This window comes from Chenopodium quinoa, unplaced genomic scaffold, assembly GCF_001683475.1.
Source record: "Chenopodium quinoa cultivar QQ74 unplaced genomic scaffold, ASM168347v1, whole genome shotgun sequence".
NCBI classification, from domain to species: Eukaryota; Viridiplantae; Streptophyta; class Magnoliopsida; order Caryophyllales; family Amaranthaceae; genus Chenopodium; species Chenopodium quinoa.
Window position 1 is genome coordinate 4,722,593 of NW_018742205.1, and position 26,941 is coordinate 4,749,533.

Sequence of the window (26,941 nt, forward strand, 5' to 3'; positions counted from 1 at the left end):
GTTAATTTGAAAGGATAATGGATTTTTAGGTTTACTGAATTTTTCCTTTGTGCTGAACTATTTTTTACTTGGGGTTCTTGGCATGGAACACAATTTTTTCTTCTTTTCGGTGCATTAATATTGCAATTAATTTTGAGGATAATGGGTTTTAATTTTACTGAAGCTTACACATGTAAGAAGCAGAGAGGCAGAATTGGTATAACTAATGGTGTAAAAGCGAGGCTTAAACGGTATCAGTCTGCATCATTAATTGGGTAATTTTATGTCTTACCTCTATTTCATACTTTTATGTGATTTCCTTTAATATTCTTGGGTATCTATCCTGTTCATGTGAGTTTCATCAACACTATTTAAGTTTTGGCGAGTTATTGAATCTATGAAGCAAATGATGAATAATGATAATATATAAGGAAGGATTAGTTTGAATACCAAATTATAAAGGGCTGGATTGTAGTGAGAAACAACATTAACTCCCATGCTATGAAATTTTTTGAAAGTAGAGGAATATTTGAATTGAAGTTGGTTTTTAGGGAGGATAAAAAAAATTCTGCATCAGAAGCAATAAAGACATGAGTTTAAAGGCTGTAGACCTTTCTCACAATGATGAAGATTCAATGTTTCCTTTTGAAAGTATTTATGCTATCGAATTACATATTATGGTCATTGTATCAATCTAATTGTGATGGAGATGAAAATGAATTCATAGATACTAATTTGTGGATGGTGATGAAAACTTGTCCTTCCATAGTTGTGTTTACTTTGTATTTATTTGTTTATCCTTGACAGTCATGCTATTTGAAACTTTAACAACACTTATGAAGGATAAGCAGCCTAGAAATGTATATTATGTTCTAAAATAAGTATGTCATAAAGTAGTTGTGCAGACATCTATCCATTATCTTGATTATTGTAGGGTGTTTCTAGGGGCAGCTCGTAATGTGGAAACTTCTTTTTATACCTGATATGTCACACCCCTATATGTTACCTACAAATTTTGTATTATGATCCTTATCTTCCTAGACCTATGTTTCCCAATTCCTAATCCTGGGTAACCTGCGCAGTGCCAATCCTAGGGTTTTTTTTTTATTTTTTATTTTTTTATTTTTTGGGTAATGCTAACAAGAGCATATCTGGCTGATCCGCTCATGGATATGCTAAATCATGTGTTTGGCAAGGAACTTGAACTGTGTCATGTTTGGTTCTCAGCAGGCACAAGCCAGTGTCTATATTGCAATATTTTTTGACTTCATCTGACGTCGGGATAGTTTACTTGTACTTGAGGGTTCGACTTAGATTTCATTGGAGTTGCATCTGACAAGTTGACTATTGTGGGTCTGTGGCTATGTTTTGACTTATTGCCTTACCATTCATTGCTAGAAGCTGTTGTAAGAAGTGAAGTGATGTCTAGTTGTTGTTGTTTTTTGAGTGTGTAACTGAATGATGATGGTTATTGGTTAAGCTCTTTAAAAGTTCCTCTTGGTCTGCATACTTCTCTGTGTTGTTGCTCCAATTCTGGCTATTGCTGTTTAATTCATGTCGTTTATTTAATTATAGCTCAGACTCTCCTTTTGAGGTTTAGGTCTCTTTTTGATACTTAAGCTATATTCTCTTCACTTATTTAGGTGTTCTAGTCTTCATTTTAGATGTTATGGCCATTTTGTTGAACTATACATGTGACACGATTCATTCATTTTGCCAAAAGAGGAACAATTGGAGCACATTTTTGTGATGTAAGCTGTAATTCAATATGTAAGAATTTAGTGAATATACATATCTAAATTCTAGGAGCCATGGAATTATTTGGTGCCTGAATTGCTTGCTCATTTTGTAGTTCAAAGAAGTTGAACATTGGGAACCTGCGAAGTATTTGGATAGGAATTGCAAACAACACTGAAGAGTTCATGATTGTTTAGTATGCTTCAAAAGGTTTAAGGAATGTCATTAGCTTCCTTGACTTGGTATCTGTTTTTCATGACTTATTTTTGTTGAACTTAACTTACTTTTGTTAGAAAAATACTTATTTTTGCTGACCTATGCTGGATTTATTTTAGTTTATTTCATATTTTATTTTTGTTGAACTTAAATTATATATGCTAGAACTTAAGCTGAGGAGAACGAAACCTTAGATTGTTTGGTTGATTTACCATTTTTGAGTAGGCATTGAATTTGAGAGGTTGATTACATTTATTTTTAAAGGAACTCTTTAGCAACAGCTCAAAGTTAGTTCAGGATCAGGCTTTCAGCTTCCTCATATTTTGAACACTCTAGATGTGATATCCTAGCAGTTTATCCTCTCTCATGCTTTAGATAGGATTAAATTGGATGTGGTTGATCAACTTGGAACACAATTTCAAGTGATGATAATTGATGGGATTATGCTCAATTTCTATGGAAGAACTCTTCTTTGGGTTGTTCTCTACAAAATGAATTGTTTGTTGAAGATTGTGAACCTGCCATACCATTTGGACCATACTTCATCAATAAGTGTTTCTGAAATGCCTTTCTTAATGAGTATATCACCCTTTCTGCTATAGTAGTTCCTAACAAAGGGAAACGTCTTATCTACAGCTATTCAAATTAGATCTGGAGCAGTTTTCGTCCATTGCTATGCGTTATTATGTGATTTATGTCATCTCATCCTACCCAAAGCATAAGCTCATAGCTTTTCCTTAGTTCATGCATTCCATTTATTTGATATAGAATAAGTTCTACCCGTTTCAGTTGTTTCTATTACCACAACTCATCTTTAAATCTTTCTGTTGAGTTGTATAACACCTCAAGAAGTATGCGCATTCCCATTTATCCCATCCTTTGATATTTTGGGCCTTTGATTCTAAAATCAATGAAAGAACCTGAAAGGGATTGGAATTTGTTGAAATTCATCTGTCCACAATTCATATTTTAAACAGTTGGAGGTTGAGGAACAATTCTTTATGCTGCTCTTCTTTTGTTTTATATTTAAGGTCTGAGCCTCCTAATGTTGTATATGCTAGAAGCACATTGGTTATTGTCTCTATCAGGTTGTTAATGTTGCTTCTCTGAAAACTTCTTGTAGTATTGTTTTCTTGATTTATGATAACATTCCTTGTGGAGGTCTCTTGAACCCCTTTCCCTTGACAAATACTTTTATAACATGATCTAATTATGATCTAACAGCTTAGATGCCCATGTTTAGAAATCCAGTGCACCTCTTCTTCTGCATATAATCACTTAGATTCCACTTTTGCTTGCCTTTTTTTTGGCTATTAAATAGATTTGTACTCCATAATAGTTAAGATCAAGCATCACAGTTCAGGCCCTTGATTGCAACACTAATGCTTATCCCAATTTTCTAGGAAGGATTGGGCTAGTGGAGGCGTGCATAGGATCGTTCCACTAAGATATCTTTCATCTGATCAGTACAATGAAAAACAAATCTAAAATTTCTTTGACTATGCTTCTGCCAACAGCAATGCATAAACCTCGTGTTTCAGCTTTGATGCCCTTATCCTTTCAATATGCTGGTTGCATTCTGCACACCCATTTCCTACTGCTAAATAGATCCTGAACACTTGAAAAGTCCTGGTAACTTTCTGTTAAAACTCTTCTTTATAGTGATAGGAAAACACAGACATGGCAAAGTTTCAGATTCTTGCCCATACGAACCACAGGTAGGATGGACTTGAATTTGCCAATTTAAGAGCTGAGTTTATCTTAAGTTGCTAACTGACCTTGTAAAGATAGCCAATCTATGAAGTTGCTAGCTGAGTTTATCTTAAGGAACTTGCTAGAATGTACTACTCGGATCTTATACATCTTTCTGATAAATGATACTTCCCATTTTCAGCTATTGCATACCATATTAGGAGTGTAGACCTTAAAAGACGTACCCTTTTATGGATATGCAAGCTATGGAATCTTCAAACTCTTAAACTAGGGATATGCAGCTAAACTGGACATCTTTTTTATGAAAGTTTTTTTCATCTGAACTGCACACTTTTTACCAGGTAATATTTACACTCACTTATTAACATTACACAGGAGCCAATCAGTTTTTTTTTTTTTTTTTTTTTTCCTGACATCAGCTATTTCATTGTTAATTGGATGTCAATATTTTGGAAGCTTCCTAAGGTTTAGAATTGCCAAATTTAGGAGCATTTGCCTTGAAATTAGAATGATTGAAAGCCAAAGTGTTCCTTGTCTGGGGGAGTGTGCTTATGCAAGCTAATTAGAGAGATATGGGATCCTGCTAACTTCTTGTAACACAGTTAGGTATTTTATTTAATATCTTTGGCAATAAAAAATTGCAGTGGTCAGGAGTCAGGACTTGTTACTCACCCACCCACACACACGAATAAAAGCCAAAGGCTATTACAGTTTTTTTTTTTACATGCTGTTTACCAAGAAGCAACTTGTTAAGTTGTTTCAGGGTTTTTATGTAGGTCCTGAATGTTTACTGATCCTCTTCCCGATTCTGAGGTTTGCCTTATTACTGTTGCTTTGCATTATGCGTGATTGGAAAAGGAAGGATCTTTCTGCTGCTTGGTGAATTTTCTTTCTAGTTTTTTTGCCCTGTCCATCAACTATTCCATCTTTTGGAGCACTAGAAGGTTGTGAATGTAATGTTATTAACACCCTTACATATGCGATGTTGATACTCCTTATACTGCTATTGGTAGATCCAGTTCCGGAAATAGGGAAAATTGCCGGTGTAATGAGTAGCTTCCGTTTCCTTGTGAGCTGATTTTAACTACATAGTTCATGTCCCAGATCTGTTTTCTTTCATTTATTTAATCTGTATTGGTTGTTGGTGACAGCTGAATAAACTTGTATTTCTTGATTGAGGTATTTGATAACTTGGAATTATATGATTTCTTTTTCTGGCATCTATTTCCTTCCCAAATAACTTAGTGGATTAGCTGAGCAGCAGTTGATTTATGGAGTGGAGTTCTCTATTTGGCAATGCATCAGCAAGTGAAGCTAACCAGAGGTATTTGACAGATTCGTCAAAGCATATTTCCTCCTGATGCAGTGTAGCTTAGCATCTGTTCATAGTTTTTTGGTCTAAGCTTGTTTACCTGCCTGATGCAACTTGTAATTGGTGAAGTCATGTAAGATGACTGTAACATGTTATTCCCTGTTTCTCTGTCCTTTAATTATAGGCAAAATCACTATATTGATATGTAAAAGTAGGGATTTGCCCCCATTATGTACAATATAAGCTTTTCAAATGTTTTTTTTCCTCTAAATTTGAACAGAGCAAAAACGTGAGATGTATATTTTGATAAATAATCTAAGGAAATGTGGCCATAATTATCAAATCGGATTCTTACTGTGGCCTATAGGAAGCCACAATTCCTCTTCTTCCTCTATAATCTGGTAAATTAAACAGATACTTGATACAAAAATGCTGCCTGCTGTGTTGCAGGCATTGAAGCTGGGTTTGCTCCATCTTGACTCTACCTACCACTACCATTGACATGGTTGAATCACCACCCACTGCCACTCTATACCTGAATCACCACCCACTGCCACTCTATACCTAAACCCAAATTGAATCCTCGCAATTGAAGCTCGCGGTATTCCTGGGAAAGAGCACATATCTCACAGAACGAATGAATACAACAATCCTCTAAATTGCTGCCCTTCAAATTGAACTGAAGCCTCATCCTTCGACGATAGATAGCGGAGAAGAAGCATGCACATCCCAAAACAATAGCCAGCACTGCGTACACTGTTCCATTGACAGCACAAGCTGTATGCATCCAGGGGGGGGGGGGGGGGGAAGGAAAATCAGGAATATTTTTGAAGATATCTTACTTGACTAAAATAGAACTTTTCTGGAAGATATCTTACATGATGTCCCTTTATCAACAATGTCTGTAATCTGCCCAAATGTGATGCATGGACAAAAGAATGTGATACAACCTGCCAAAATATATAAAATCAACTCCAATTTCTGTATAAATTTCAAGAAAAATAATGCATTATATCTGTTTAATTCATGTCAAACATTGCAGTATATTGACCTTACGAATACTTACCTTTAAGGCTTCGATAATTTACGATGTACGAAGAATTATTTATTCCTGAAGAAAACTTTACTTTATATTGTCTTACAGTCATAATGTGATACATTTATTTAGAAAAACGTTATTTGCTTGGGTACATTGTGTATATTTTACAAGGGCACATTATGATTCATGTTGAAATTTAGCCTTTTAGGTGTATGATTCATGTTGAAATTTAGCCTTTTAGGTGTGGTTGTTGAAAAATTGCTAATCTTTATTGAGTTTTATTGTGGTTGTATCGACAAAAACCTTGTTCTTTACATTTTCATAAAATGTTTTGATTCAAAATTAATTGAGACATTTGTTTCGGAACAAAGGATACCAAGCACATTATTAATCGTTGTCACGAGTAGGTAAGTTTATGTTTAACTTACAATTTGTGATGTCCGAGTGGCATGCACAAAGTCCGGTAGACCATTCAACCTTAAAAGCGGCGTTTGTGGGTGTTAGGTTAGAGGGTGGTGGGTAGCTCAAAGGAACGTTTCCTGGAGATGGAGTTGATTGTGCTGAGGATGATCTTTGTCGCATTTGTTTATCAGAATGTCGAGATTCTTGTGGCGTTTGTGTACTTGAACGTGGAGATCCTTGTGATGTTTGCGTACTTAATCGTGAAGATCCTTGTGGAATGTTAGGTGAAAATGACAATTGTGCATGTCAAATTTGCGAGGGAGACAATGATGGTGATGCTCCTTGTGAAATTTTCAAAGGAGACGATGGTGGTGATGCTTGTGACGTTTGTATGGGTCTCGGCGTCATTGGTACTTCTGTTGGTGAGCCTGGAGGCTGCATTGTGTTACTTGCATTAAGTGGAATTTTCGAGGGAGACGATGGTGGTGATGCTTGTGACGTTTGTATGGGTTTTGGCGTCATTGGCTCTTGTGGTGGCGAGTCTGGAGGCTGCATTTTGTTGCACTAAGGTATTGATGCAGCTACAATACGAATTGGAATCAGAAAGAGATTGATATGATTATACACCAAAAATTACGAGGCAAATTAATCCAACTACAATTTTAGCAATAAGAAAGAAGGGCTGTCAATAAAGTTTCAAAGGCCCTCATTTACAAACTGAGTGGTTTGAATTTTATGCATTTTCCACAATTCAAGTATATTTAGGTGTTTTAATAGCCATTTATAATCGGATATTATGGAGCTAAATGTTGACTAATTACAACAAATATCTGAAAAATTATGCTAATAGGGTTGGCTTAGGTCTACTTTCAGTCTTTACTCAACATTATACTGATTTTCTAGTCATTAATTAGTCTACTAGTTGATTTCTTGTATGCAAAGAGAAGTTATATTTTTAGCCATGCAAATCATTTTCGCGTTAAATAAAATTTTCGATATGTTCTAATACACATTTCAAACACCTTATATGATAAGTGTATAAAATTTAAGGTATAAAAGATATGAAATTTTTATACAAAACATTCGATTACTAGACAAGTAGACATCCATAACTTGATGTCTTTGATTGTCCACTTGTAATGAATCTCTCCTATATCAGGCTCCTTTGACAATGTTAACCAAACTATAAGTCTATACAGTAGCAAGAAGTGGAAGGTCGAGGGAGCAAGGCAACTGAAGTCTGTAAACAGGCCAGCAATTAGTATAGTATCAAGAGAGGAAAAGAAGAGAAAGAGTGGGCAACACATTTATCAAATGATCAAATTGAACTACTAATATGCAATAATATGCAAATGATCAACCTATCACTAATATGCAAATGATCAACCTATCACTAATATGCAATAATAAGCCATCCGAGTTGGTTGTCCCGTTGATAATGTGGTTTGAGCTATTATTGTGACAGCTAAATTAGGACAGGGTAGTAAAAACATACAATACAAATGGATATGATACTAAACAAACCTAGTCAAGTTACCTGAATTCAATTAGCCACCATTTTTCATGTGATGGAGTTATCAGAACATATCCTGTACACTGATGTCTTACAGCAAATAAAAGCCAACTTCACGAAGCTCCTTATTGACTTTGCATTGCTGCATTGTCATTCAAATAGGACATCGCGACAGCAGCATGAAGTGCAGCTCCAATTGGGAGAGCATCCACATCTACAAAAAAGTGTGCCGAGTGTAATGGCTTGTCTGAATTCAATGTTTTGTTCGCTATCCCAATGTTGAAAAACGCAGCTGGAATTTTCTGCGAATAGAAGCCAAAATCCTCTGCTCCCATGAGAAATGGAGAAATAAGCACATTTGATTCCCCGAGTAACATTGTTCCTATGCCCTTCACATGGTCATACATCATTTTGTCATTGACGGTTGGAGGATAATGCCTTGCTATTTCTTCCATAAAATCAACAGTAGCAGTGCACCGATGCACAGCTGCTTGCAGCACTATGACCTGTAAATAAATAGAGAAATGTTCTTAAGCATATTGTCATCTTATCATGCCAGTCAAGCAAATCACATATCTGACGGAGTCTATACTCTGTACATCAACTTAATTTTAGCACCATGGAGGATACAATCATACAAGAATAAGGTCCATGAGATAGGAGGTTAGAGTAGTTGGCTAGTTCTCCGACTTCCAGGCATGAGGCCAGAAGTCGAATCTCACCAAGCAAATTCTAGGAGGGATTTCCCTTAAATTCCCCCCTTCTAGGATGGGCCTTCTCCTTACCATTAAAAAAAAAATAATACAAAAATAAGGTCCATAAGTCAGAAAAAGTTACCAAAAAAAAAAAAAAAAAAACAACCGTCATGCAAACGGTTCAACTTAAAAGTACAAACTACAGGAAAGTCTCAACCTCAACCAGTTTAGCCAATCTTGAAGTTAAAGATGTTCATCACATGAGGAAATTCAAATAACAATACAAACGAACTTTGAATTGTTTTTTAATCAGTAGCATATGCAGAAGAAACATACATAGCCCCATCCGTTGAACAAAATTCCATTTCTCTGAGTAAATCTTTGTACACATTATTTCTACATACAACAATTAGTTAATTGATCCTAGTGAAACAAGGAAACAATTATCCTTAGATGAACCTTTTCATAATGTACGGTGCATATCTTGAATACGTGTTAAACACTTAAGAGGAAATTTCGCTTTCAAAACTGAGCAGAGAGGCAATGAGGCCATTGAAATTTGCATAATAATAAGTGAATAAAAGGGCTTTAAGGCATGACATGCAAAAATAAGGAGATCTAATTTGAAATCAGAAACCGCATTCTCAGTAGTTAGAAACATCAAAAACAGAAAAAAAAAAAAGAAAAAAAAAAGAAGAAACTGAGAGGATAAGATAAACAATGTAGGCAAGAAAAATCAATAGTTTTCTGAAAGTTGGTGGAAAGATTTGTGTTCAAGTATAGTTTCACTTGCCTCTTTAATCCTTCTTTGAAGATTGGACAACCCCTCCGCAGTTGCACTCCTAAAAGTCCCCCCAAACTTAACAGTCTCGGGGATATCTCCCTCTTGGTTGCCTTCGACCATGGTCACTGTCACCACCTATATCAGTTTAAAGGTCACACATGATTAATAGGCCCAGATTTGATAATTATTAGTGTTAGAAAAGTAGACAAGTAGGACAAAATTGAGTATTGTAATAACACTAAAATTAGATGCTAAAAAAACTCAATGGCGTAGATCTTGAGTATGTGTCAATAATGTGTAAAGAACACTAGGAATGAGGAACCTACTCTTCCATCAAGAGGGTCTGTCTCTCGAGAAATAAGTTGTTGCAGCGACAATATTGTGGAGGATGCTGCAAAAATTGGATCTCTCATTTCACCTTTTCCTTGAATTATTGCAACAAATTTGCCTGCACCAGCAAGCACAGGGCCAGGTCTAGATCCAATTGTTCCTATAGGAGCGTAAGGCGAAACATGTAGTCCAAAAATCGCTTGCACATTGTCAATAGCACCCTCTTGTATCATAGAATATGCACCAGCACGACCTTCTTCTGCAGGTTGGAAAATCAGCTTAATAGTTCCCTATAAATTAATACAGTTTAAACATCAACAATTTATTTCCAATTTTTTGGTCAGCATCAACAATTGATCACAGCAAATTATAAGGATATAAACTTTTAATATTTTCATGCTTGAGATAAAAAGACCTTTAAGGCTTTCCTCTTCTGTTGCAGCAACTTCGCAGCTCCCAAAAGCATCGTGACATGCACATCATGCCCACAAGCATGCATTTTACCATTGATCTTGCTCTTATTTTCCCATTCTACCATTTCCTAACACATGAAAAGGTAAAAATGTCAGAACATCCAATTTCATATTATAACCCTATGCGCAAAAGGCCATTGGACAAAATCCATAAAAAATTGATTATAATTTAAACCATCTCTAATTTAGTTTTATAATCAGTAAGAAAAGAACTGAATAACAACAGGCATTTTAAGTAGAGACTTTTTCTACTGAGGGCCTCTCCAAAGCCTAGGGAAGACAGCAAGAAACCAGTAGTTTTACTCCCTTAACCATAGCTTGTCTACAACACTAACTATTTGATAACAAAATCAAAACTCCATTTCAAACATCTCATATAAGCTGCTGTACCAATTTATATGGACTAACAGTTGGGAATTCCACACAACATTGTTCCGGTGGATCCATACAAGTATACAAGCAGCTACAAGCCTACAACACGGCACCACTCTCCTCCTAATCCAACCCTTCACCTTCGAGAACCACTAACTATATCTGCAAGGACTACAACACTGCACCACTCTCTTCCTAAACCAACCCTTCACCTTCGGGCACCACTTACTATATCTGCAAATCTGCACCACTCTCTTCGTAAACCAACCCTTCGCCTTTAGGAACCACTTACTATATCTACAAAGACTACAACACTGCGCCACTCTCTTCCTAAAACAACCCTTCATTCATGAATTGGACGAGGTATTACCAATGTGACACCTTTAAATTCGATCCTTAACTTGCAAATTTGCTTCCAATGCCAACCAGTTGTCCAGAGTGACACATTATACCACAAGTCACTGCTTTCAAATAAAAATGGTACCGAGTATATCTAGTTCAACCATAAACTATCAATTTTGGCAGCAATATTCCAGGAATATTAGCAATGGCAGCTTCAGGAGATACAATGATACACTAGTTTAGAAACAAAGTTCAAAAGACAGTCAAATTAAATATTTTTATGCTTTAAAGATATATTGGAGGAAAAAAAACATCACATTTGTCTTTATGTATTATTATAAACTCCACCATCAACTAAATTTTGTTTACATTTTTTTCCATTAACTTTCCTAAAAACTTTTGCCCAAAGAAATGAGAATTAATTCAAGACAACAGAGTAATAAAAAAAAGCTAAGAATTTGCAAGCTTTGTATAAACAAGACAATATGATTTTTTTTAACTTTCTAAATTTATCAAACAAGAATTCATTTTTAATTTTTTTTTTTTAGAGAATTATGCCAACACCAAAAAAGGGACCTGAATGGCGAGGGCATCCATGTCAGCCCTGAGAGCAAACCAAGGTTGTGACCCGGACCCGATTGACCCGACAACACCAGTCTTAGCAACTGGCCACGTGTACTCAATTCCCAGCGAGTCAAGCTCTGATCTGATGAGTTGACTCGTCTTGTACTCTTCAAATGAAAGTTCTGGGTTTTCATGGATTCTTCTCCTCACCTTCTTCAACCAATCGAAGAACTCGGGATTTCTGGCCATTTCCAGTAATTCTTGACCGAGGGAATTCGGGTCGGATTCTGAGTTGGCCCCAGAAACCCAGATGATTTTGACCCATTTAGATTGAGACCATAAATACAAGATTAATACGGTGAACACCCAATTGTTGTAAATTGAATTGTGAGGACCCATGTTTGATCATATGGGATGAGAGAGTAAAAGATAGTTGGAATTTAATTAGTGTTGAAGTTGAAGCTCTTTAACTCGTATACGGAGTAACTTCGAAGTTTGAACAATAACACGAGAATGACACCGACATATCGAACAATTCAAGCAAAAATCTGTCAAAATTCGTAAGAGCATTCACAATAATTGTGCATAAGGACCTGCTAGCAATTATTCTAGGTACATGCTAGTCATTGTAGAGTTACAACCACTTATAGCTAAGCCAACCTACATAATTCTATCACTCCACCCAACACACATATATTGATTTGTTTAATATTTTTTATGTATTTGTTTGTTTATTTTTTTAAAATTTATATATTACAAAAGGATGTAACTTACTATTGTAGAGGTTGTAGCTTGGGGATTAATGATGTGGCAACCCAAAGCTACATGTACATGTAGCTCGCCATTATGGATGTTCTAATTTTTTGGATAATTAGAAAGACTTCGACCCGATTTGACCCATATTTCATATTTCGTAATAATTTTAAGTTTTACGTTATTTTCGATTGTTTCTAAACATAATCCAAAATAGACCCGAAATCTGATCCGAACCCGACCTGACCCAAATTGCCACCACTACCCTTTAGGTGCTTCCTCCCTCCTCAACCCTAGCCTCCATTGTTGTTTTTTTAAGGGGCTTTCATCGGTTTTAACCGGTGGAAAGCCTCCATCCTTGTTTCTTTAAAAGTTTTTTTAGGTTTATAATAATGCTTCCTCCTTTTAGGAGGAACTTTTCTCCCTCGAAAGAAAGGGTTTCCTATCTTTTTCGAAAGACAAGAATTTTTCAACCTCTTTTGACAGATAGATTTATCTCCTCTTTTCGGGGGAGAATCTTTTTAGGTTTGAATACATGATATTAGATCTAATGGATTGTTGTGAAATTATTTCGTTGGTGAAAAATTATGCGAGATCGCAGGGGTTATTAAGCTTCGAATACAAACAGATGAATCAGGAGGAAAACATCCTTACGGCTACAAAGGATCGTTAGATTGTCTCTCCAACAAGGCTTTTCCAGCGATATGAGTGGGATATATTCCACAATGCAAGATCTACTCGATGATTGTAGTTTTATGAATGAATATTTATTTGATTCAATATCTTATGTATTTTTAAAACCGAATCTCTTTTGTAGATGTCGTATGACTTTTTATTAATGAATTTTTTTACTATTGAAAAAAAAGACCCTTTAGGTTTGCAATGTGAAATGTGGTATGGGCCTTTTATACACCACATGAAAAATTCTACTTGAAAGTGCGGTATGGAATGGTGGATGTGATTTGAACTAGTGACTTTTGTGTCACTGTAGCTCTTAATACATATATATATATATTTATAATAAAACTATATGTGAAGCAAAAGTTTCAAATTACATATTTATAATAAAACTATATATATATATATATATATATATATATATATATATATATATATATATATATATATATATATATATATATATATATATATAGGAAGACTCATATAAGAACCCTCCTCTATATAAGAACTCAATCTTATATAAGAATCAATCTCAGCCGTTTATTAATTTTGATTCAACAATCTAAAATGATCCTTTAGTAATGGCATTTCTGTAATTCTTCTTTTATGTTCTAATATTTTTTTTGCTAGTTTTGATCCAACAATCTAAAATGATCCTTTAGTAATGGCATTTCTGTAATTCTTCTTTTATGTTCTAATTTTTTTTTGCCCACTTCTATGTTCTAAATTTAGTCTACTTATGTTCTAATTTTTTTTTTCTATGTTCTAAATTTTTTCTACCTATGTTCTAAATTTTTTTTTCCTATGTTCTAAATATTCTTTTACCTATATTCTAAATTCTTTTGCTTATGTTCTAAATTCAGTCTATTTATGTTCTAAAGTTTTTTTTTCCTATGTTCTAAATTTTTACTACCTATGTTCTAAAGTTTTTTTTTTCCTACGTTCTAAATATTCTTTTACAGATGTTCTAAATTTAGTCTACTTATGTTCTATAGTTTTTTTTTCTTATGTTTTAAATTTAGTCTACTTATTTTCTGCTCATATAACTTAGTGCTAATTTAATTTGTTTTATTGGATTTTTTTTACAAAAAATAAAACATTTGAAGTTTTTATTAGTTATTTATAAAGATAACCTATGTAGGAATTGAACCTACATCCTTTATGCATTTGCATAGTGCTCTTCCAATTGAGCTAATAAGTTTTATCATATGTACTTAATATTATTTGCATATGTTCTAAAATTTATTGCTTAAACTCTAAATTTTTCAATCTAAGCTCTAAATATATGTATGTTCTAAACTATTTTCCTATGTTCTACATTTTATTGTTTATGTTCAAAATTTTTTTGTCCATGTTCTAAATATATATCCTATATTCAATTTTTTTTTGTCTATATTCTAAATTTATTTCCTATGTTCTAAATTTTTTCTGTATGCTCTAAATTTTATCCTATGTTCTAAATTTTTTCTACCTATTTTCTAATTTTTTTTTTCCGTACGTTCTAAATTTTTTCTATCTATGTTCTAAACTTTATCCTATGTTCTAAATTTTTTCACCCTATGTTCTAAATTTTTAGTATATGTTCTAAACTTATTTTCTATGCTCTTATTTTTTTTCCCAATATTCTAAATTTCCAATTTTTTTTCCCAATGTTCTAATTTTCTATGTTCTAAATTTTTACTATGTTGCAAATCATTTTCTTATGTTCCAAACATTTCCTATGTTTTAAAGTTGTTCGTATATTCTACACCTATGTTCTAAAGTTTTTTCTACCTATGTTCTAAAGTTTTTTTTTCCTATGTTCTAAATATTCTTTTACCTATGTTCTAAATTTTTTTTCCTATGTTCTAAATTTAGTCTACTTATGTTCTGATTTTTTTTTCCTATGTTCTAAATTTTTACTACGTATGTTCTAAATTTTTTTTTTCCCTATGTTCTAAATATTATTTTACCTATGCTCTAAATTTTTTTTCCTATGTTCTAAATTTAGTCTACTTATGTTCTAAAGTTTTTTTTTTTCCTATGTTTTAAATTTAGCCACACCAACTACTCACAAACACTTATACAAATCAAATTGACTTGAGAATTTAATAGCTCATCAATTAAATTTATATCTACAAATTTTTATTTAATATAACACTCACAAATTTTTATTTTTTTTCCTATATTCTAAATTTAGTATACTTATGTTCTAAATTTTTTCAACCTATGTTCTAAATTTTTTCTACCTATGTTCTAAAGTTTTTTTTTTTCCTATGTTCTGAATATTCTCTTACTTATGTTCTAAATTATTTTTTTCTATATTCTAAATTTAGTCTACTTATGTTCTAAAGTTTTTTTTTTCCTATGTTCTAAATAAGTTTTTTTTTCCTATGTTCTAAATTTTTTTTGGTAAATAAGAATTTTATTACCAAAGAAAGGGCAAAGCACGCCCACACCTATCTACAACAGCCAAGAGGCCAAACATCCACCAACAACAATACAACAAAACTAAGCTCGCAAAAAGCTAGCAAACAACCAAAACCAAAACAAACAAAGGCAAACATCAAGACAACAAAACACCATAGCAACAAACAAAGCTACACAATAAGCAAAGACAGGATGTAAGAGAGGAACACATCATCACCAAGGAACACCAGCCCAGGACCAAAAAGAACAGCCAAGCACAGCAGCAGCCCACAGCAACATCCAAGCTGATAAACAAGCAGCCAACAGCAGACAAAAGAAACAAAGCTTAACATAACAGCACAAACAGCCTTGCAACAAAGAGCAGCAAACAAAAGCAAGTGAGCTTTGACTCACAAGGCAAATATCCAAAATATCTAGGAGAAAAGGATTCTCAACCCTCAACACTACTAGAAATAGGCTGATTTCCGACGGACTGTTTCCGACGGACCCTAAATTCCGTCGGAAACCTCAGAAGTTCCGATGGATTTTTATTTCGTCGGAAATTTTCGACGGAATTAAAATCCGTTGGAATATAAAGGTTTTCGACGGAATATTCCGTCGGAAAATTACTTTTCCGGCGGAAAAACAATCCGTCGGAAGTTTACGATGGAATATTCCCTCGGAATAATTATATTTCCGACGGAATTAAAACTCGTCGGAATATTCCGACGGAATATTCCGTCGAAATAAAATTAATTATTTATATAAAAAAAAACCCTAAGTTTCCGCCTTATTACTCTCCCCTCTTTCTCCGCCTCTTTCCCCTCTCTTTCTCTCTCTTCTTCTCTTCTTCTTCCTCTATGCAATTCTCTGAATCTCTTCTCCTTCTCTCTCCTCTCCTTCTTTCCTCTTTCTCGCCTCCTTCTTCTCTGAATTATTTCCCCTCCTTCATTCTCACACCAACGTGATTTAATTTCTTTCCCCTCCTTCCCGCCTCAACCAACACCACCATACCACCACTATGCCCAACGTCGATCTTGGTGGTTTTTTAGGCCAAATTCGACCATTAAAAGCCTAGATCTAGACTTTTAATGGCCGAATTTGGCCTTGTTAAACCGTTCTCGTGGTTAAATTCGACTCTATTTCAAATAATAAGGTATGTTTTGTTATTTAATTTTTCGATTTGCGATTTTTTTTTTCTTTGTTTTTATTTTTATTTTTTGTGTGTAAAGTGGTTGTGTGTGCGTTTGTGGTGTGTGGGTTGGTGGTGGGTGGCGATTTTTGGAGGTGGTGGGTTTTTTTGGTGGTTTCGTGGGTTTTGATGGCGTGGGTTTGGGTGGTAGATCTGGGTGGTTTCGGGTTTGGGTGGTGGTTATGGGGTGGTGTGGGTTGGTGGTACGGGTTAGGGGGACTGGTTGGTTAAGGTGGGTGGTGTGGGTTGGTGGTACGGTTTAGGGGGAGGGGGTAGGGGGGCAGTGGTGGTGTGGAGAGTCAGGGAGTGGGGTGGGGTGGGTTGGTGATGGTGTGGGTGGGTAGTAGGGGGCAGGGGGTGGGGGGCTGGTCTGGGCAGGGTGGGGGTGGTCTGGCCAGGGTGGGGGTCTGGTTTTTTTATTTTTTTATTTTTTTTATTGAATTTTCGTCGGAATATTCCTTTTCCGACGACTGAATATTCCGTCGGAATATTCCTCTTCCGACGGAAAATTCCGTCGGAAGCTAATCCACCTCCGATGGAATTTTCCGTCGGAACTTTGCGACGGAATTTCAATTAAAGTCAAAATCAGCGCCGACAGAATTAGATCCGTTGACGGAATATTCCTCTTCCGACGGAATATTCCATCGGAAGCTAATCCACCTCCGATGGAATTTTCCGTCGGAACTTTGCGACGGAATTTCAATTAAAGTCAAAATCAGCGCCGACAGAATTAGATCCGTCGAAATCACCTCTTCCGACGGAATTTCCGCCGGACAAGGCCGAATTTCCGACAAGGGGTGCTCCGACAGACTACTTCTGACGGAATTCCGTCGGAAGGCTTGTTCCAACGGAATTTCCTATGTTTTTGACGGAAAAATTCCGTCGGAATCCAGCTGTTTTCTTGTAGTGCAAGTGATCTCTTAGGAGTTACGATGTGCCAAGATTACAAAAGATCGTATAGACCACTCATATGACATTGCATACATCAAATTTGTAGACTGTATTGGAACACCAATTACAGTGGCAGGGTTTGCCTCACTTATGACCTTACGCCATATGCAGCCCCTAGAAAACAGTCTTGGCTTCCCCCACCCTCGATTCCCATTTTTCTAAGCTCTGAAACGCAGCACACCAAAGGATCTCTCCTGAACTTCCTCTACATACCACACCTAGCCAGAACATCTTTAGAACATACGACACTTAAATTTAGAACATGATCATAAAAATAATCGAACATGAAGTATAATAATGCTAATCAATTAAACTAATACTAATGCTACAAATTACATCCAATCAATTAACTACACTGTATAGATAATTTATAACATAGAACTAATTTAGAACATAGGCCAAATAATAAAAAAAAATTTGCAGTACAAAATCGCTAAAACCTTGAATCTAAATTCGAATTAAAATCGATGACAGTAGAAATAAACGAAAGAACAAAAATAAATTACCTGAAATCGATAAAATCCTAAAAATCGAAAGAGTATCGAAAAAAACCGAATAAACAAAATAAAATACCTAAAATAGAAAAAATCCTAAAAATCGAAAAAATTGTAAGAACATATATTGAAATAAATTGCAATTGAACTAGCTAAATTTAAAAATGTAAATTCGAAAAAAAATTAAGTGAAATCTAGGGTTTATATTTGCAAAAAAATCTACTGAAATTGAAGAACAAAATAACAAATCCAAACACTGTATAAACGAAATTCGAACATATAATGAACATAAGCAATAAATTTCTAATGAAATCGAAGGAATATGTACCTGAATTTGAAAATTGCGAAATCTAGGGCTTTATCGCCAGAATTTGTACATTTATTCAACAATTTGACTTGTTTTACGATCCTTGATGTTGAATTTATGCAAAAAAAAATGAAGGAAAAAAGTTGAAAATCCTTCAAATAACAGCTTCTACAGCGATTTTTGTGAGTTTGAGGAGAGATAAACTGGTTTTTGAAGAGAGAGAAAATCATGAGTTGCTTTGAATTTGAGGTTAAATTGGTTTTTGTTTTGTTTTAATCCTGACCACTCATCCCTATTTAATCCTACGGTTGAGATTGATTCTTATATAAGATTGAGTTCTTATATAAAGGAGGGTTCTTACTGGATCCCTCCCCTATATATATACACACACTATATGTAAGAAGATCTATAATTAGTCTTCGTTTATTATCCTTTTTTTCATCGTGTAAGAAGATTAGTAACTATATTCAATAAGCCATTCATTCATTATTGTTTGCAATACTAATATGATCTTATTCCTTAATATTAGATAATCGATTATTTCAAGGCACAAAAATTATTAAACTTGTAATGTACATTGTACACATACTAACTATCGATCAATTGTTATTTTTAAAAATAAAATGATGCGCCTTAATAACAATGTACAACTACTAAATCTCAATCAATTGTGTTTACTAAAAAGTGAAATTAAGCTCCTTAATATTAATAATAGATAATAATTGAGTATTAAAAGGCATAATAATTACTAATATTATAATATACCAATACTAACACTCGATCAATTGTTATACCAAGAAGTGAGATTATGCAAAAATAATCATTGACGAATTAAGTAATAATTATTGAAATACTTATTGTTTGCTTGTAACACCCAATACAAATGATGGCGTTTGAGTTGATGGGCTAAAATAAAATAGTGAAGGGTTAAAATAAAATGGTGGACGGTTAAAATAAAATAAATTTGGAATACAAATAATAGTTATCGGTTACTAATAAATATATCATTTTGTCAAAAAAATTTAAAATGCAAAATAAGTAAAAGTTTTAAAACATATTAATAATAAAACTTACAATTTTGGATACTTGAAATTGTTTATTTCTTGTAAGGAAACGTTCGAAACTGAAGTTTTTAAATGAAAAATAAGTAATAGTTTTAAAGCAAATCAACAACCAAAATTGCGGGATATTTACCTTGTTAACATCTTGAATATTTATATTTTAGTATACACCGCCATTATTTATAGACTATAATATAGATTTTGAGTACTATTTAAATAACTATTGTTACTGTAATATAGTTATTGAATACTATCTAAATAATTGTTGTTACTGAATAAATTACAAACTTACAATCGTTACAAATCGTTTTATTTTTAAGATTTGACCCTTTTTTTCGTTTTTTTAAATCACAATATTAATCATCAATTAATTACTCCAAATGTTTCATGAATTAGAAAGTTTGATGTTTGGTTCTACAACTTAATATTAATTTCTTATTAATCTGTCACCAAGATGATTCAAGGAGTTTATTGTGTTGCCATTGTGAATAATTCAGTGTCTATCTTCTGTTACTGATCAATAATCTAACTTGAACAAATTTTATATTTCGATGTTTAAAATCTGGGAAAACTATTCTTCTTAAAAAAAAATGTGAACATTGAAGAATATTGAAAATAACGATATTTCAATTCACATAATATAGTACGATTCGATTGAAAAACTATATGGTATGGATGAAATTATAACATTTTTTGTCTTCAAACTAATTTAATAATATGAAAAATCAGTACAATGAAGCTAATATATATATATATATATATATATATATATATATATATAACAACCTTTTTTTTTCCCAATTTTGAACATAACATTCATACAAATCAAAATAAGGAAAAAAAATTTACATACTACATTTGTAACACAACGATAAATAACAAATAATTTAAAAATTATTGTATAACAAAATATTATATATTCATATGAATATTTGAAAAAACAAACAATTTTTCAACCAAAAGATGAAGAACAAATTTTTTCATAACATATACAAGAACATGAAGAACCTAACAAAAGAGAGAAGAGAGCAAAAATCAAATCACTTAAAATCCAAATTCGAACCGCTAAACTTTTTAGCCAAAAATAATAAGAGGAGAATTAGTCATGAAACATGATAAACATTATATATATAAAAAGAAAATTGTAGAAATAATCTAAATAAGAAATTAAATTTAAGAACATGAAGAACAAGAAGAACATTAGAACTTTTAGAAGAGAGAGGAGAGAAAAATATATAGAACAAAAAAAAAAAAAAAAAAAAAGAGGAGAGAGAATGGAGTGGTTGGGAATGTTGGTGCATTGATTATGCAAAGAAAATACAAATCAGATATGAAATTTTATTTAAAAATTTGGTTTGAATTTTGAATGAAATATTAAAATATACTTTCTCCGTTTTTCTTTTTATAGTTGCAACAATTTGACTTTTACACTATTTATGTGTTGAACTTTGACTAGCTTTGATGATTATGCTTAAGCAAATATATATTCATGCATGTGGGATCTTGCTAGATTCGTCTCGATTTATACAATTTTAATATCAAATGTTTATAATTTTTATAGTATAGTTTATAATTTTTAATAATTTTTTTTTTATAAACTATACTGTAAAAATGGAGAGCAAACGAACTCTCTACTGAAGAAACCGATGTCATGAGAAGATCGAATAAAAAATTCAAAAGAACGCCTGAAAATTCACCTTAAAGTTTAGGATCTAGAGAACTAAGAGTTCAAGATGTGGAGATGGTTTCATTTGTTGAGGAAACTCCTCAGGAAAATCAACCAAGAATCCCTAAAAATGTCATATAGTAATATGGCTAAAGGAGGACTAGGAATGGCAAATGGACAATCGCAAATTGTTCATACTGAAGAGGATTTCGATTCTAATGATGATGTTCCTCTTGATTGTGATACGGATGACAATTAATGCCCAAATTTTATTCTAACTAAGGAGGAAAAGAAAAGACTAAGGAAGCCATGGCAAAACACCCTTATTATCAAATCTTTCGATAAGAAACTCATTTATGAAGTTCTTATTAAACGATTGAGATTGAAAGATATCACCTTAACGGAAGTCAGATTTGCCTAATATGTAGTCAGATTCACGAATATGGAGGATTACCACTTTGTGCTTACCTAGGGGCCGTGGATAATTGGTGATAGTTATTTGAGTATATAAGGAAATGGGTCCCAAATTTCGTAGCAGATGAAGCCCCAATCAAATTTTTGATAGTGTGGGTTCGCATACCCCAGTTATTAGTTGAATACTTCGACAAACAGTTTCTCCACAAATTGGCTCTAAAATTGGGAAGGTTATTAGTATAGATAGAAATACAGAGACCATGAGCAGAGGTCAGTTCGTGCGTTTTAGTATAAAAGTTGATCTATCCAAGCTTTTATTGTCCAAGTTTTGTCTTAATAGAAGAATTTGGCGTATTCAGTACGAAGGACTAATTTGTCTCCAATGTAAAAGGTTGGGACACAAGGAAGAAGATTCTACCATGAAAATGGTCCAAGAAGAGGATGGTGAAAGAGTTCAAGGCAAAGCTTAAGTTATCCAGCCTCAACCAGGACTGCGATCAGTTTTTTTCGTGGATGCTGGTCCAAAGGACTACCAGAAAGTATGCTTCTAAAGGTAGCAATGAGAAAGCTCTCAAAGGTGCAACTGGAGTCAAGCTTAAGGAACCACAAGTGGTGAAAAATGGTCAAAGCAAGCCTGCTAGTCAAGCCAACACAGGCGAGATGAGCCATAATGCTTCAGAAAAGTCAAAACAGAACAAACACTCGGGGTTAAGATTTGAAATATTAGATCAGGATTAGGATATGGAATTTTTGGAGGAAATATTAGAACAGAATTAGGGCCTGTTCCGATTTACTAAAAATAACTGGACTGAATTGAATTGAACTGAATAGAGCTGAAATGAATTGTTTATGAGAGAAGGAAATTAAGAACTGAATTAAACTGAACTAAATAAAGCTGAAATGAATTGTTTTTGAGAGAAGGAAATTAGAAACTGAACTGAAATGAATTGAAATTAAGCTGAACCCTAAAACAATTCAGCAAATTGAGGGGCACGTCAATTCTTTGACTTTAGATAGAGAAATGGTCGTAAAGGAAATTATCAATTTAGGTGAGGATAGTATTTTGGGATCAAAAGATATTCTTTTAGGCAAAAAGATCAAGTTGAGATGGAGGTAGATTATGAAGTTCAGTCAACCGTAGATTTAGGTTTATCTTTGGAAAATATTGATCACAATATTGTAGAGAATAATATTCCCCAAATTAAGGGGCAAAGATCCATAGAGAATATTTATGAGCAAAATTTGAACCACTACTACAAAAATAGTATAAGAAACCAAACCAAATAGGCCTAAGAGACCAAAAAATGTATGGTTTATATCTCAATGGTCTCTTAGCATAAGAAACCATGTTTTTAGTGTGGTTAGTTAGATTTAACAAAAAAACCATACTACTAGTACATATGGTTTCTTAAACTCCTTTTTAAATTAAAAATCTAGAAGGCAAAGAGACCATTTTTCTTTAAAAAAAGGTTTCTTTAATAGTATGATACATACCACGTATATAAGATATGAGGTTTCTTTGAACCATTCATAAAAAAAAAAAATAAAAAAAAAAAAAGAAAGCAATCCCTGTAACTTTTTCAATCGCTCTAAAATCCCACGCGCCGCCACAATTAAAAAGGTAAAAAAAATTACTAACTTTTTCAGCTTTGAAGATTGCTAGACTGAAATTGCTTAACTTTCTAAATTCTAATTCTTATACCTTAATTGCTGCTACTTCTGCGATTGTAACGAATGCAAGACGGAATCTGCTTATGACATATATTGATATATATAAACTTTGGAATGATCATACAAAATTGTTCATTCTTTGAAAGTGGCTGATATACAAATAATAAGATTAATAACTATGTGATAAGTTGATATAATATCTTGCTTCTTTTGTTTTTTGCACGTGAAGCTGTTGATCCTTGTCATTGGAACTTTTTTTAACTTTGTTTGTTACACTTTCTAGATTGCTTTGGCATTTTTATCTTTGATTTTATTGGTGCATTGTAAACTAGGATACTCTGACATGGAATGAGATTGCTAGGGCTATAGTGTTAGCTTTTTTACAATGTCTGGTTTAGGACATTAAACCAAACTAATAATGCTTAGTAGCATAGACTATGTGTAGTTTGCATTTGGTTTGTAATGGTGGATTAGTTGTTTGCATTTGAGTGAATTATGTTTCTTGTGTTCACGTTACGGTTTTGGTGATCAGTGTCCTTATTTTTAGAAGTTTCTTATGCAGGTTACATGGGAAGAGAGTTTTGGCTGGTGTTCTGTGCGAATTTACATGTGGTTAATTTACATTTTTCTGCTTTTGCTGGTCTTTTTTTTTTTTTTTTTTTTTTTTTAAAAGCTTTTAGTCAGTGTGTTGATAGTGCACTGCTCTGTTTTGGCTGTGGTCTTTTGATTTGTTATTTTGTTTGTGGTCGTTTTTTTTTTTTTTTTGGTTTATATGACAATTTTGTTTTTAAGAAAATTTAATATGAATGTTACTAAGTTGTCCTTCTTTGTACGAGACCATCTGGGTTGCATTAATGGCTGGGAGCTTACCATACTTGGAGATTGTGAACTCGGGTTAAGTTCTGAGTCTGCCCCAGAAACCCTGATCATCTTGAATTTTTGACCCATTTAGATTGAGACCATAAATACAGAATTAATATGGTTAAGACCCAATTATTGCAAATTGAATTGTGAAGGGGGGAGGAGGAGGAGAGTAAAAGATAGTTGGAATTTAATTAGTGTCGAAGTTCTCTAACCCGTGTAAGGAGTTATTTTGAACAAGAACACAAGAAGTTCTCTAGGCACTTATATCAATGTAAAATTTTGATATCTTTAATTATCAATAAGTATAAATTATGATAATTGAAAATTAATAATTTATTCATTTAGATGATTCTAATAAGTACCTACAAGACTATACTTTTATTTTTTTATTTTTTTATTTTTTTTATTTTTTATATTTAAATCGCAAATATTAGTAAAAGTAGGTCTGATGAATAGTCAAATATTTTTATTCCATCTATCATAAATTTTATTAATTTAATAATTACCCACTTATGTCTAAATCTTTATAAATAGCTATTAAAAGTATGCGTTAATTAAACAGTCATTACAAAAATGTATACTATAAAGATCATAGTGCTAATTAAAATGTACATCTATGTGAACCACAAATAGACAACAAAATAATACGCTCTTGTATGTTTTTACTCATTTCCACATACATGATACATCTAATTATAAGTGCCATTTTAAACATTTGTTGGCATAACACGCAAATTTTCAACAATATGCTAATTTTTTTAGTTTGTTTAACTTGAATTGAACGCGAATCCCATGGATGAATTCACTGCACTAGATCCACCATCTAGTACAAGATTATGTCCATTCACAAAACTTCCATCATCACTAGCTAGATACAGAGCTGCTCGAGCAACGTCCTCGGTCATCAAAACCCCTTGACCCCCAATAAGCCTCGGTGCCATGCCACTGAATACACCCGACGGGGAGATACAATTCACCCTTATACCATGTTGCTTAAGTTCAACACTCAAATTCTTCGCCAAACCCAAAATGGCATGCTTAGACATAGTGTAAGGGTGCGTTGCTATCCCTCCTATCAATGTGCAAACACTACAAGTGAACAATATGCAACCCTCCTTTTGTGGCACCATGACTCGAGCAGCGTGCTTGGCTCCAAAGAATGAACCATATAGGTTCACTCTAAGGACTCGATCCACCTCCTCTTGAGTCGAGTCTAAAATCGAACCTCTAGGCTTGTCCCTTATGCCTGCATTGTTGTACATGATGTCTAGCTTACCATACTTAGAGATTGTGTAGTCTACAAGGTCACGAACTTCTTCTTCTATTGATATGTCGCAGTGGAAGTACATGATGTTGTCGTTGTTGAGACTCGTGGCCAATTTTTGGCCTAGATCGTCTTGAATATCAGCAATTACAACTTTGGCTCCGTTTTCCCAGAAGAGTTTTACTGCACTTGCACCAATTCCACTTGCTCCTCCTGTCACTATTGCGATCTTTCCATCCAATCTAAAAGCAATTTAATAATTTCAGTTTAGAGAACGATGACCAACTATGCAAATTAGTTGCATATGCTTTGCAAACTTTAATATAATATTGTGAAATTGCAAATTAAAGTAACAAAGATATACAACTATACAAGTACTTCATAAGTTATATGCATATTGTGAAGTGTACTAAACTACTAACATTATTTCACGTGTCATTGACGATAATTCTCTATATACAATTGGTTGTACCTTATACATAGTACAACTAAGACTATTTATCTGCATAAGTGATTATACATAATACATGTAAGCATGTTGGTAAAGAAAAAGTCTGTAGCTATATTCAACCAAATGAAATGTGCTAATCACTTAATTTATGAGTTTTGTTTAATTTTTTTAATCAGGTTAACAACACTATTACAATCACAACCTAATATAAAAGCAATGTAAGTACAAATATAAACTAGTATATCGTATATACTTTTGAAATGTTACTTTAACCTTAGAATTGAATATGACTATATTACTAACATATTTGTGACTTACCAAATTACATATAGATATCAATACTATGTATCATGGAAAAAGGGATAGAATTTATAGAAATATACACATGAGTAAGGTGCATCCAATAGCATTTTTTTTCTTCTCGTTTTGATATTATTGCTCATTTAACATCATCAAATGAGCAATAATTAATCTTGATGAGTGTACCCATGTGCCTGGGTATATGTAAGAAATTTCAGCCTTAATATACCAAGGGGAGTTGTTTATGCTTACCTTTTGTTGGTTGATGTGGGTAAAAACCTCATATCGCCTAAATAACCAGATTGAAGGCACAAAAAAAGAAGAGAGATTTTAAAAATTAATACTTCGTATGTAATTTGGTTGAACATTAATCTTGTTAGATGTCCTACTTATATACAGATTATCACTTGATTAATCAAATACACAAAATTATAACAAAGATTTACGTATAAATAAAGATTTACGTGGGACGTCACATTGGATTTGTTATCGCAAGATTTTCATTTGACCAAGTTCTAAATTGTATCATATTCATATTATATACAAATCATTAAATTCACAATGTAAGATATGAAATTTTTCATGACATCAGGTCGATTAATAGCTTTTTCATTTGAGCAATTAAAATATGTTGACACGGTCCTTAAAAAAAAAATACTCCATAAGACTAGATATTTACTGTATTAAGATTTGGCCTTTTTTTTTTCCGGTAATTTCGTACGGATAAATTCAAGTTTTTCTTTAAGATAAATCTGTGAATATATCTCCTCACACAATCTAATTATTTTCTTCTATTTTTAAATGATAAAATGAAAATAATAAAGTGGCACAGAAATCAATGCCTAAAATTGTGAGAGGAGATAAATTGAAATGTTAATCTCTGATTTTAACTAGGACTCCTCAATTTTGTACTGTATCTATTTTGTATGGGCAAATAATCTTGGCCCATCAATTTTGTACTGTATCTATTTTGTATGGACTAATAATCTTGGCCCATCATGAATCTGCTTTGT

General features: G+C 33.3%; 2 protein-coding genes across 5 annotated transcripts; both read right to left on the reverse strand.

Annotated features, from left to right (window-relative positions):
- Positions 1–6,889: 6,889 nt before the first annotated feature.
- On the reverse strand, positions 6,890–18,571 carry LOC110730058 (IAA-amino acid hydrolase ILR1-like 3). Of its 4 annotated transcripts, XR_002512996.1 has the most exons (7): positions 18,259–18,571; positions 15,532–15,598; positions 10,136–10,261; positions 9,717–10,010; positions 9,400–9,525; positions 7,936–8,417; positions 7,332–7,638 (listed from the first exon to the last, which is right to left on the reverse strand). XR_002512996.1 is itself a non-coding variant. In XM_021909838.1 (5 exons), the coding sequence occupies exons 1-5, from the start codon at positions 11,868–11,870 to the stop codon at positions 8,037–8,039; spliced, it is 1,314 nt and encodes a 437-aa protein (XP_021765530.1). In that variant the 5' UTR covers positions 11,871–13,223; the 3' UTR covers positions 7,831–8,036. The 4 variants fall into 4 exon arrangements, 1 of the variants encoding a protein (XP_021765530.1); XR_002512995.1 differs by lacking the exons at positions 7,332–7,638; positions 15,532–15,598; positions 18,259–18,571 and adding exons at positions 6,890–6,979; positions 11,484–13,223; XR_002512994.1 differs by lacking the exons at positions 15,532–15,598; positions 18,259–18,571 and adding an exon at positions 11,484–13,223 and having other exon boundaries at positions 7,333–7,638.
- Positions 18,572–23,285: 4,714 nt separating this feature from the next.
- On the reverse strand, positions 23,286–26,263 carry LOC110725789 (tropinone reductase-like 2). The gene is made up of 2 exons (XM_021905261.1): positions 26,181–26,263; positions 23,286–25,419 (listed from the first exon to the last, which is right to left on the reverse strand). Exons 1-2 carry the CDS (start codon positions 26,210–26,212, stop codon positions 24,681–24,683), a joined length of 771 nt encoding a protein of 256 aa, XP_021760953.1. The 5' UTR covers positions 26,213–26,263; the 3' UTR covers positions 23,286–24,680.
- Positions 26,264–26,941: the final 678 nt, after the last annotated feature.

Coding starts and splice junctions, on each gene's coding strand:
- LOC110725789 (XM_021905261.1), bottom strand. CDS start 26,212: ATGAGGTTTTTACCCACATCAACCAACAAAAG. Junction 25,420..26,180: donor CCCACATCAACCAACAAAAG/GTAAGCATAAAC, acceptor AATTGCTTTTAG/ATTGGATGGAAAGATCGCAA.
- LOC110730058 (XM_021909838.1), bottom strand. CDS start 11,870: ATGGGTCCTCACAATTCAATTTACAACAATTGGGTGTTCACCGTATTA. Junction 10,262..11,483: donor TGGATGCCCTCGCCATTCAG/GTCCCTTTTTTG, acceptor TTCATGTGTTAG/GAAATGGTAGAATGGGAAAA. Junction 10,011..10,135: donor AGAAGAGGAAAGCCTTAAAG/GTCTTTTTATCT, acceptor ATTAATTTATAG/GGAACTATTAAGCTGATTTT.